This window comes from Monodelphis domestica, chromosome 4 (assembly GCF_027887165.1).
Source record: "Monodelphis domestica isolate mMonDom1 chromosome 4, mMonDom1.pri, whole genome shotgun sequence".
In the NCBI taxonomy this organism is placed as follows: domain Eukaryota; kingdom Metazoa; phylum Chordata; class Mammalia; order Didelphimorphia; family Didelphidae; genus Monodelphis; species Monodelphis domestica.
The window spans coordinates 423,934,724-423,947,014 of record NC_077230.1 but is presented as its reverse complement, the minus strand read 5'-3'; the positions used below and the strand labels follow the sequence as shown (position 1 = coordinate 423,947,014).

General features: G+C 39.5%; 1 protein-coding gene across 1 annotated transcript in view; it reads left to right on the top strand.

Moving 5' to 3' along the window:
* LOC103102615 (carcinoembryonic antigen-related cell adhesion molecule 5-like) overlaps nt 1-12,291 on the top strand; it is a 30,728-nt gene that overhangs the window by 14,676 nt on the left and 3,761 nt on the right. The window contains exons 4-5 of the mRNA XM_056796416.1: nt 5,547-5,822; nt 6,201-6,452. Coding sequence (XP_056652394.1) covers nt 5,547-5,822; nt 6,201-6,452 — 528 coding nt within the window. The remainder of the gene's footprint in view (nt 1-5,546; nt 5,823-6,200; nt 6,453-12,291) is intronic.

Genomic DNA, 12,291 nt, shown 5'->3' with positions numbered 1-12,291 from the left:
TGGCCAAACTAAAAACAGGTGGAACAAAATCCAACTCAATCCCTCATAGGCAGCATCCAGAAAAAAAAACAAAAGCTGTCAGACTCACCAAAGCAAGTCAGCTAGGCTACCAACATGCATACATTGAAATGTATCAAATAAAAAGGGTGCTCTCTTCAGAGTTAAAAGTGTTTATTAATAAAGTGTCAAAGAGGGAGAGAGAGAGAGACAGAGATAGAAAGGGACAGAGAGATAAAGATAGCCAGAGAGACAGACATTGAGAGAGAAAGACAGAGAGATAAAGAGAGAGATAGAAATATGTGAGAGAAGGAAAGAGAGAGTAAGAGAGAGAGAAACAGACAGACAGAAAAACAGACAGACAGACAGACAGACAGAGGGAGGGAGAGAGAAAGAGAGAAATAGATTTCCTTTAGGGCAAGATCAGCCTGAATAGACCTGTTTCTTCATTTGGCTGTGTTAGGCCCTGGCTCACCAAGGATCTTGATGCTCTTCCCTCTCAGAGTTGATTTAACTGAGTGTAAGGTTTAAGTATTGCCTATTAGCACTCTCTTCCTCTCCTTCTTATATGAGTATTCTTCCCCTCCCCTTCCCAGGCGTATTGTTGTATGAAAAAGATTATCCTATTTATTTTATTTCTTCAAGTATCTCTTGGTACCCTCTTCGATTCCCCTTTTTCTTTTTTTGCATATCATCTTATAGCCCTTAATACCCCAATCTTTCCTATGAGTGGATCTTCTAATTACTATTATGTTGAATACAGTTTTTGAGAGTTACAAACAACATTTTCACCATATATTAATATATATATATATATATATATAATTTGATCTAATTTTAGCTCTTAAAGAAGAAAGTATTAATGAAAAAAACATTTTTCTCCTTTTCCCTCTTTCTTATTAACCTTTTCTTGTTTCTCTTGATCTTGTGTTTGGATATCAAAGTTTCCACCTCGTTCTGGTCTTTTCTTTTCAAATACTTGGAAATCTCCTATTTTGTTAAATGCCCATTCTTTCCCCTGGAAGTATACCATCAGGTTTGATGGATACATGATCCTTTGTTGAAAATCCAATTCTCTTGTGTTTTTGAATATCATGTTCCAAGGCTTGCAGTCCTTTATTGTGGAAGCTGCCAGTTCTTGTGTGATCCTGATTGGTGCTCCTTGTTCTCTGAATTGTCTCTTTTTGGCTTCTTGTAGAATTTTCTCCTTAGTTTGAAAGCTCTTGAATTTGGCAATTACATTCTTAGGAGTTTTCTTTTGAGGATCTCGTGTAGTGGGTGTACTCTTTCAATGCCTATTTTGCCCCTTTGTTAAGAAAATCAGGACAGTTTTTTGAATGATTTCTTCTACTGTGAAGTCAAATTTTCTGTTTCTTTCTGGTTTTCAGGTAGACTAATTGATTCTCAAATTATCTCTCCTTGCTCTGCTTTCCTGATCTCTCATCTTGTCAGTGAGATATTTTACATTTTCTCCTATATTGTCAGTCTTTTGACTTTGCTTTATTAATTCTTGCTGTTTTGCAAAATCTTTGGATTCCAGTTGCCTAATTCTGGTCTATAAAGACTGGTTTTTCTGTTCAGTTGGGTCTATGCTGCTTTTGGGGCTTCCAGCTATTTCTCCAATTGGGAGTTCTTGTCCTTTAAACTGTTATTTTTCTCTTTGAGCTATTTCCTACTTTTCTTGCAAAAAGGCTTACATCGTCTCGATCAGCTCCAATTTAAATTCTTCAAGAGCTTCTGGACAATTTCTATTTCTTTAGAAAGTTTTAGGTTTATTTGAATTTCCTCATGTATATCCTATGTAGCCTGCATTATTCCTCCATAAATATATGCCAGGATCAACCACCTCTTGTTTTTTTGTTTTTGGTTTTTTTTTGTTTTGTTTTGTTTTGTTTTTTGTTGGAGGGAGATTATTAATTTTGGGTACATTTGCCATCACAGTGTAGGTTTTTCCTTCCCTTTTTAGTCAAAAATCTGAGTGAGATGGGCAGGTTCTCTGTGTATGGAGATAAGGAGCATGATTTTGCCAGAGGCAAACTCTCAATTCTCCCCTGCTCTTGCTGTTTGCTGTGCTTCTCTGTGCTACCTTCCCAAAAGTACCCACAGTGTGTGCTCTTTGGCCTGCCCAGGTTTAGGGTGAGTTGCCCTCAGGGGTAGGTCTTTGGTGGTCTTAGTCAGTTCCCAAGAACCTAGAGGTGGCCCTTACACACTCTAGAGGGGCCCCTCTCTCACTCACTGATTTTGGGGTACACTGGCTTTGACTCTGGTTTGGTAGGAGGAGTAGGGATGAGTAGATCAGCTCCATTTTGGTGGGATGTTTTTCACCCCCTTATATTGTGGAAATGCCCAAATCCTACATACTTTGAATGATGCTCCCTCCTATAAAGTCCCTTTGCTCACATGAATTTTTTTTTGGTCTTTTGGGGGGCTGAGGAGGGGACGAGTCTTGCATCTAGACTGCTGCCATGTTTACCCAGAAATCTCCTACATTTCTGTTTTGATAGCACATAATTGCCCAAAATAAATGCCTAGAATTTCATTAATCTCATCCTCAATGCTAACTCATTCATCCCTTTTGCTATTTGCTTCTTTATTTAATGAAATTAACCAACGGTTTATCTATTTTATTGATTTTTATTTTATAAAACAGAACCGAATTTTATTTAATGATGGTTTTTTTTACTTTTGATTTTATTAATCTCTGCCTATTGATTTTCAGAATTTCCATATTTGTGTTTAATTAGACATTTCCTGATCTTTCCAGGAAACTGATGTGTGTTTTATCCATAGACAGCTCTAGAGTGGCTAAGATACTCTAGATCACAGTGGGTTTTAACTGCTAAGCTCAGAAACTTCTTGGAGTAATGAACCAGGGTCATTCCTGTCCTGGTACTGCTACCTAGAAGACACAAGTACACCTATAGCAAGAGAGGAAGATATGAGTCCAGGGACTATCGAGCCAAATTGAATTCCATCTGATCACAGTGGGGCCAATGTTGTAGCAATCCTCACACATGAAGTGATTAGGTTGGATGTGAGTCTGTGTCAGCACTATTTTAGTCCAGAAATCCTGTTCAGTTCAGTTCTCCAAGGCATCTGAAATAATACTTGGAGCAGAAATAAGAAGGTAGTCAAGTCCATCAAACCTGGATCCTGTTTGGCCTGGGGAGAAGTGATTCTAATGCAGTAGGTAATAGTTTTAAAAATAAGAGCTGATCTGTGATGAAGAGACAAGGAAAAAAATGGAGCTTGATTGTTGCTGTTAGGAAAAAAGAGATTGGCAATATCAGGAAATAGTCCTTATCTGATCACTATAACCCACTGAGAATGCCTTGGTAGTGGTTTAGAACCCATTATAACTCTACCAGTCATTTTCCTCTCTCCCTCAAGTCTTTTCTTCATTGTCCTAAACATCTCTAGTGCCTTCAATTAGTCCTCTAATTAAATATGTGTGTGCTCATGTCTCTACTCTCTTCATAACTCCAGATTGCCTACAGATTATCCATCAGTGTTCTTAGTCTGGCATTAAAACTTAGACCTTCACAAAATGGCAAAGGGCCTTTCAGATACTTCTGGCCATGCATCGTCTGCTCAGACAACATGGATCTACGTTTGGCATTCAGTCCATATTCTGTATTTTCTCTCCTCTCAACTTTTTTCAGGCTATGTTCAAGTTTTATAAGGAGCTTTTGGAGATGGTCTCATTTGATCCAACAACATTAATATGGAGAGATTATTATTCAACTTTTACAGATGAAAAAACCGAGATAGAGATGGAGAATTCCTAGTGAGTCACAGAGACAGTAACATTCTGAGATAGGATTTGAACTTAGGTTTTCCTCACTCTAAGTCCAACACTAGTCTCTATGCCATGCCAGTCATTTGATTCACTGGGCTTGCCAAGGCAGCTTGAAAAATGTCCGACCATGACCCTCTTGCCCAGGAGCATGCTTAATGTTCCTTCATATTCTCCTCCCACTCCAAAAGGCTCAAAAGCTGACCTCAGATTAGTCACCATCCTGGCCAGTCCCACTTGGTTTTACTGGATATAAGTGGGAGGCTCACTCTTCCTAACCCTAAACTTCCCAAAAGAGACCCATGGACAGAGTGCAAACTCTACTAAAATCACAAGAAGAAAGGTCAAGGAAGCTGAAATATTTCTAACTTATTTTTTCCACATTGGAAATTAATCCTAAAACAACTGGCCAAGGATGACCCAAGACAGAAGTTTGGTGAGCCTCGTAGATATGCCCAAGGATTGTTCTGGGACATGTATAATTTAATATCTGTTACCCAAAAGGGGAACCACATTTCCCAATTTATTTCCTGTAGACAGAGGATAAGTGAGTGGGCTATGAGTCTTTGCCTCCTTTTTCGAATGATGCACCATCACCGCTGATTGGTTTTCCTTTCTATCTCTTCTGTTCCACTCCTATCTCTAACAATTGTAGTTTTCTCATAGAAGGTGACAAATGACAAATCCTAAAAAACCGCGAGACCCCCTGGATTCTCTTAAGTCAAGCTTAAGCTAACATTGGTACATTTGAGAAGCAGGAAGTGATGTAAAAATGGTCCATATATTTTGCATAACTAACTCTCTTAGAGCTCTTTTTGAGGAGAGGTGGCTCTGGCTTTTTTTGAGCCAGAGATGTGGCTGATGACAGCATGTTGGGTATCTTGGCATGCCTGCAGCTCCTGTCTAGGTTTGACTCCTGGCAGAATTTTGTCATCTTGTCGTCTTAGCGTCTTGTTGTGGGTCAGGTGAGGCATGTTCCCTGAGCTCTCTCAGAGTTTAGGCTGATTCTTTTTTTTCCTTTACCTTTCCTTAAAACGTCATCCTCCTAGGAGGCCCCTCATCTCAGAGGAGGCCTTGTGGCTGGAAGGTCTCTGAACTGCCCTTCACTCAGGCTAGAACAGAGAAATCTTATACCCTTTTCCCTCTCTCTTCTTCTTAATTCTTTCCATCAATATTAATTAAACCTCCTTAAAATTCCAAAACTAACATGAGTATTTTTATTGGGATTTGAATTAACCCCTGGTCACCCATTAAATTTATATTCCATTAAAAAAATAACCCTAGTTTTACCCCTTACACCTTAAACTGTCACATAGTGAGTACAAGGCTTACTCCCCTTTCCTTGGCTTTTCTGGAGGCACCAGCTGCAGAGGAGGCCCCTTATCTTGGAGGAGGCCTTGTGGCTGGAAGCCATGCAAGATTTAATGCTCTAAACCCCATTCACCTTGACTGGGGCCCTTGGACTCGTGCCTGGTATCTCTCTCTTTTTCCTCTCTTTCTTTCTTCCCTAATACCTTCCTTCTATTGTAAATAAACCACCATTACCAATGATTGCTGCATCATTCCAAAAAGAAGGCACAGCCTCGATGCTCTGTCACTTATCCTTTGTGTACAGGAAGTACGTAATGACAGGAAGTCTGTGGGATCTCAGAAAATGTAGTCCCTCTTTAGGTCACAGATTTTCACTCATACAGTGGGTTATAAGGTAAGAAAAAGAACCAACACAGTCATTTTCTGTCTATTCTCTGCACAGCTCAACTGTCCAAACCTACCATTCTCACCTCCAACAATACTGCAGTGGAAACCAAGGACTTCTCATTGACCTGCAATGGTACAGGTCAAATTCACGCTTACCAGTGGTTAATAAATGGACTTGCCCCAGCTGATAGCAGGATACAGCTATCCCCGGATAAGAGGACACTCACTATCCGCAGGCTCACAAGAAGGGAAAACAAAGGGCCCTATGTGTGTGAAATCCAGAACCCATTGTCTAGGAATAGGAGTGATCCATTCACACTGGATGTTGCCTGTGAGTATATTGCTTCTTCCTACCTGGTGCCTGCTTATACACTGGTGGGGTGTTCCTAGAGGCCAGGCTAATTCAGTCCCTTCTCTGAGTGCTAAAGTGGTAGTCTCTGAGGTTCCCAACCCCCTTCATCTTAAGGGAGCCCAGAATGGCCTTGTCATATGTTCTGGTGGAGGGTGGCCAACCAAGGATGCTAAGCTGGAGAAAGCCCTAAGATCTTCCAAGTTCAGATCCACACTGGAAAAATAGATGACCAGCTGTGAATTTCCCATCTGATGGGACGATCAGAGAGACACAGTGGTCCTTGGTGATGGGTTACAGACTAGGAGATGCCCTTCTTTCTGCCATAATATCAATATGGAATCTTTATCTTTCCTCCAGATGGACCAGATACCGCCATGATTGTCCGAACACCGGATGAGTACCCTACTGGGGCAAATATTACCTTTAGCTGTTCTGCTCAATCTAACCCACCCAGTCAATTCACTTGGTTACACAATGGACAACATGTCAGCAACTCAGCCACATTTTCTATTATTGCATCCCTGAATCATGCTGGATCCCATACCTGTATTGCATCTAACTCATTCACTGGCTTGATGCACACCCAAACCAAGAATATTACAATTTATGGTGAGTAGCTGGATTGGGCACCCAGATTAGTGTTGGGCTCTCTCCTTCCCTGGCATGAGAGAAACAGAGATAAGTAACACTCTGCCCTCCGGGTCCCATGGCAAGAAGTGTTTTGGTAGAAGGAGCTCTGAGCTCAGAATCATGAAGCATGGATAGAATCCTTCTTTTAACTATATGTATAATAAGTGGGTCTCCTCTTTCCCAGCCTCAGTTTCTTCCTGTGGAAAAATGAATAATGTTTTGCTCTGTATATAATAGGATTCTATGTGGAGAAAGGACTTTTTACATGCTAGGTACAAAAAGCATTTCAGTTGTCATTGGCATCATTGTTGTTGCTATTGGACTATTCTCTTCTGACCCAGAGACATACAACCTTCTTTGACTCTCAACTTCTAGTATTGCACCTCCAGTGACTGCTCTGTACTCTTTCTTGTGGTTTTTTCTTCAATCCATTTCATTTGATTCTGTGGCCCACAGGTGTTTCTAGTCTTGGTTGCAGTATAAATTATGGTCTTTCAGTGGGGCTGGCCTTGATCCCATTTGATATGGAAATTCTGGAGATGGAAAGGAGAATAAACTTTGAATACTTCTACACACTTTGATTTACTATTGAACCTTTATTTGTCCTCTTTGTGGCTATAAGGGGTAAAATATTAAAGATTATACCAAATTGATGAGATTCTGGTCACCAGAAACTAATATATCTCAAGTCAGAATGACTTTTTATGATAATTTATTTACAAAAGGAGAAAGACGAAAAGTACGAAAATCAGAGAAAGTATATATTTACTCCAGCCCAATTCAAAGCAGGCTGGGCTTGCAAGGCACCAGCAAAGGAGGCTCAGAGCTAAAATTAAACAAGAATTTTAGCCACAAGGCCTCCTCGAGGTTGAGTGCCTGTCTGGAAGCTAGTAGCTGCAGGAAATTCAGGAAAAGGAATCAGCCTTTTTCACTCACCCACATGGTAACCCTAATGGAAAATTCAAGAGTAGTCCTAGGTCCCCAGCCAGAGCTCCTCCAGGGTCAAGTTGAAGTTAAAATACCTGGTCATAGAAAGTTCTTGCCAATTTTGAAGATCCTTTTTTCAACACGTCCTGTACCTTCCTTCCACTTTTCATGGCCCAATTATAGCTTTTAGTTTTGCTTAGAACTGCCCGGGTGCAGTAAGTTGATTCTGATTCGTCAACCACTATCTCACGCATGGGTCACAGACCTCCCCATACTGAAGGACAATTGGCATATATACCCTTCTGTTGTTTAAATCTAAACACGGGAAGAGGAGAGTTAATGCCATCTTCACAATTCTCCCTTCCCATGATAATTTGGGAAACTCTTTTCCTCTATTGATCATTTAACATAATCTCCTTATACCTATAAACATCTTCTAAGTCCAGGTTTGTACAATATTGCACCTTCTGAAGGAAAACTACAATAGTTAGAGATGTTGAGGGAATAAATGGAGGGAAAAAGTAGGGAAAGGAAGGGAAGGTAGTCAGGGGCCCCACCCTCCCTTGCTTAGGTAGGGAAATTGACTAGGCTTTTCTTTTTAGCTATAATTATGCTAGGGAATTAAATTGAATCATGTCAGATTCTAGGAAAAAATCAGATAGGTAGGCCAGAAAATAAATGTTTTGGAAAGCTAAAGAAAATTAGATGTTCTACAGCTAGGCAGAGACAAAAGTCTCTCCTCTCAATCTCTAAAAAAGACACCAAAACCCACAATTCTCTCTTCTTCTTATATCTTCTCAGATACCTCCCACAAAGGAAGTGGGATGTGTCTGAGGAGCTTGGGGAAGAGGTTCCTGGGATATAGTCTCCCAGTATTCAGAGCTATTTTAAAATACAGAGAGATAAGAGGGAAACAGGAGAGAAAGCATAACCAATATTTGCTAGATGCATTGATAAAAACCAATTGGGGTATTGCCTTTTTTCATAAAAGTGTACATTCAAAATAAGTGTGTTCAACTCTCTTCAGTTCAATCAATTGCACCCCAAAGTTCATTTTGCGTCTTCTTGATGCAATGTAGGTTTGGCATCTTTCTCCAAACAGTACATTGTCTGGATTCAAGGAGTTAGAAAGCTTCTTTTCTTGACATTTTTCTCAAATAGCATTTTAAGTTAAGTATTTTATAAAAATAGAGGAAAAATTAAACTTTGGAAGAAAAAATTCATAGTAAGAATTAAAATATCAAAATTATATATAAAATTTTTTGAGGTAAAGTATAATAAGTTCTTAACAGGCCCTTATATTAGGGTCTAATTAAATGAATTTCTCTCCCACAAGTCTGTAGGAAAAAAATGGAACAATATTGCACTCAACTTTTATCTTCCAGGACTACAAGAATTTGTCATATTATAAGAGAGAAAAAAGGACTAGATTTTCCATGTAAATGGAAAGTGTCATTCCTTGATCTGACTTTACCTTCACTCTCAGTGATAGGGGAACCACAATGATAGCCAAAGTTAGGTACTTGTCCAAATGTAGGATGAGGAAGACCTGTGGCATTTAAAAGAGTGGATACCATGAACTGTAAGAGTTAAATGGTTGTTGGTCATAAACTGTAGTGAGTTAACATTGTGGAAGACTTATATTGTAGTAGGTATAAGAGTGGGTGAGTAAATTGTGACTGCAGAAATTATGTTTTCACTACAGTGTTTTGTTTTTAAATCAAATATAAGGTGGCCACCAGGGAAATATTCCCAATTATTCAAATATACCCAAGTCAGCTGGGTTTTATAGAGAATTTAATTAATAATACAATGGGGAATTAAAGAAAGAGAGAAAGAGAGAAAAAGGATATAAATGAGAAAAGAATAGGCTGGCCCAGGCAGCCGTGGCAAACCCAGGCATAAGCCGTAAAAGAAAAGACCAGTCAGTCCTTAATCACTCACCGTAATATCTGTTCAAGCAAGGATTCAGGGGGACTGAGTCTCCTCAGAGGGAGTTCCAGTCAGAATCAGCCTCCCTTGAGAGACCTCCTTAGAGATTGTCCTTCTCTCAACAACTTCCTTAGAGAATGTCTCTCAAGAGACTCCAGAGATCCTGTTTTTCAGCTTTTCCTTTCCTTATAAAGGGAAATTTTCCTTTGTCACCTCCCCTAAATTCTTACATCTACCTAACACAGTAGACGTTTTTCACAGGACAGACCATTCTTAGTGGATTTTTGAGTAATTCACACCAGGAAAGCTCTGAGTATGTTTCCCAGTTCTTTGTTCCTAGTAAATTCACAAGTTGCCATACCTTTATAGGTACTTAGCACCCCTTTGTATTAATTCTAAAAATAGGCATGGCTTAAGTATGGGTTTAAGTATTTTTCATTGTTCGGCAAGGAATTTTCTCCCCTAAAGTAGATTTAAGTTCGGGTGGAGTAGAGTTCTTCACATTTTTGATCTAAGTAGAGTTCTCACATTTTAGATGTAAGTAGCTTCACTGTTTAAAATGGGGAATAGTCCCAATGGGGAATTTTTTAACATTCACAAGTGTGAGAAATTTCTAGATTCACAATCCCCCCTGATGATCATTGGGAGACTATTCTCCCCATTGAACATTTAGCATAATCATTTTGCAGTCCTAAATGCACTTATAACTACAGATATATACAATATTCAATTTTCTAAGAGAAATTAGCATAGTGAGGGAGGAAATAGAAAAGAAAGAAAGCAAATCCAATATTTCGCTAAGCTCATTGACAGAAAGCCAAATTAGGGGAAGTCCCTTTTGGCATAAATGTATACATTTACAATAAATGTTCAATCAATGTTCAGTTCAATCAACCATATTCAAAGTTCATTATTGGTCTTCTTGATGTAGTATAGGTTTTCTGGCATCTTTTTATAATAATTCATTCTCTGGATATAGAAGTTTTTTAATAGAATTCTTTTCAAGTTTGTTGAACTCTTATGCACTTATCTGGGGTTTCCCTCTGGTTCATAGACTTCTGCATCCTCTTTTACCTGTCCAAGAAGGGTGGGGGGGTAGGGACAGGGAGAGGAAAAATTATTTGAATGGGAGAGACATGAGTCCTCATATTCTGCCACTTCAGTTTTATGGCTGTGGGTGTGGATAGAATAACTCCATGGGGACTCTCCAATACAGGTACTAGTTGCTTCCATCTCTCAGTTTTCCAGGGTTTAGACACATGAGGTCACCTGGCTGGCCTGGGTGTTGGGTTTCCTGCACACCCCCAGTAAGACTTAGGGAGGGTCTTGGTGAATAGGTCCAAAGTATTTAGAGAACTGTGTAAGAGTCTGTGTTTCAGGGTCCACAAAGAAGTCAGTGGTAAGGAAAGTTCGACTATGTAGGAGTTCAAAGGGACTCAGCCCCAAATGAGCTCAAGATGCTATTCTATTTGAAGTGGGCCCAATGGGGAGTGTATGGACCCAATCAATCTTTGGTTCCTCAAAGTGTTTGGTAAGAATCTCTTTCAGGGTCATGTTCTACACTTACCTTTCCTGAGTACTAAGGATGCCAGGTGGAATTAAAGGAGTAGGTTATATCCAAAGCATTAGCAATCATGGTAATCATCTCTATGGTGAAGGAAGGACCATTATCACTTTGATAATGTGATCTGGACAGGCCAACCCATGGAATTACCTCATTAAGAAAGTATTGTGTTAAATTCTGACTTTTTTGATGTGCTGAACAATGTCTCTACCATTCCAGTAAAGGCATCTACAAAAACTGAGGACCCTATGACTTATATCTTTTGTAAGATAGTGGGAAGATAAAGTCTAATTCTCCCCAGTACCTCAATGATATAAAAATATCAAAACTCCAAATTCTTTATTTTTTTACTTTTAACAATCCTTTTTTTTTTTTAAATTTTGAGCTACCACCTACCTACCTGTTCCCCACCCATTCCCTACCCAAACCCTTGTAGCTGAGGCCCTGGGGATACAGGAAATCTCTCTCAAGAGGCTAGGTCTCTCCTGAGCTCAGTTTCTTCTGAATATCCAGTTGTTAAGAGTCAGTTTTTCACTTACCACATGTGATTTCAAAGGAAGAGAGTTTAGAACAGCCTCACCAGGAACAGATTCTGGGGTCCAGCCAGCAGATCCTTCTTCAGCCTTCACTGCCAATAGAACTGCCTGTCCAAGCCACTCAGGAAGTTGTGACTCCATTTTAAAGATATTTTCACTTGAGTTACTTCCTGTTCCTTCCCCTAATTCTACCAGTCACAGTTGAAATCCTATTTTAGGACTGCCCAAGAGGGAGTCAGTCGATTCTGATTTGTCACTCACTATTGAACACATGGGTCACATACCTCCCACTAAATGATTAAGTGGGATGTTTACACTTTTGGTGATTAAATCTAAAAATAAGCAGGGGATATAATTTAATTTTCATAATAATGGGAGAATAAATTAATTTCATTTTCACAATTAGGGGAGAGTTAAATTTAATCCTCACATTTTGAAGATATGATAGACCTTCTTGGTTTGACATATAGATGAGTGATTAATGGGAGAATTGGTTGGCATCTCCTCCTTCATCAAACAGTGAGTTAAGACAGTGTAAGAAGGGAAACAACTAAGTTCAGGGGACATCTCAAGGTGAAGTGGGTTGGGAGACAAGAAGAAGAATGTCTGGCCAAACTAAAAACAGGTGGAACAAAATCCAACTCAATCCAGCATAGGCAGCATCCAGAAAAAAAAAAAAAAAAGCTGTCAGACTCACCAAAGCAAGTCAGCTAGGCTACCAACATGCATACATTGAAATGTATCAAATAAAAAGGGTGCTCTCTTCAGAATTACAAGTGTTCATTAGTAAAGTGACAAAGAGGGAGAGACAGAGAGAGATAGAGATAGAAAGGGACAGAGAGATAAAGATAGCCAGAGA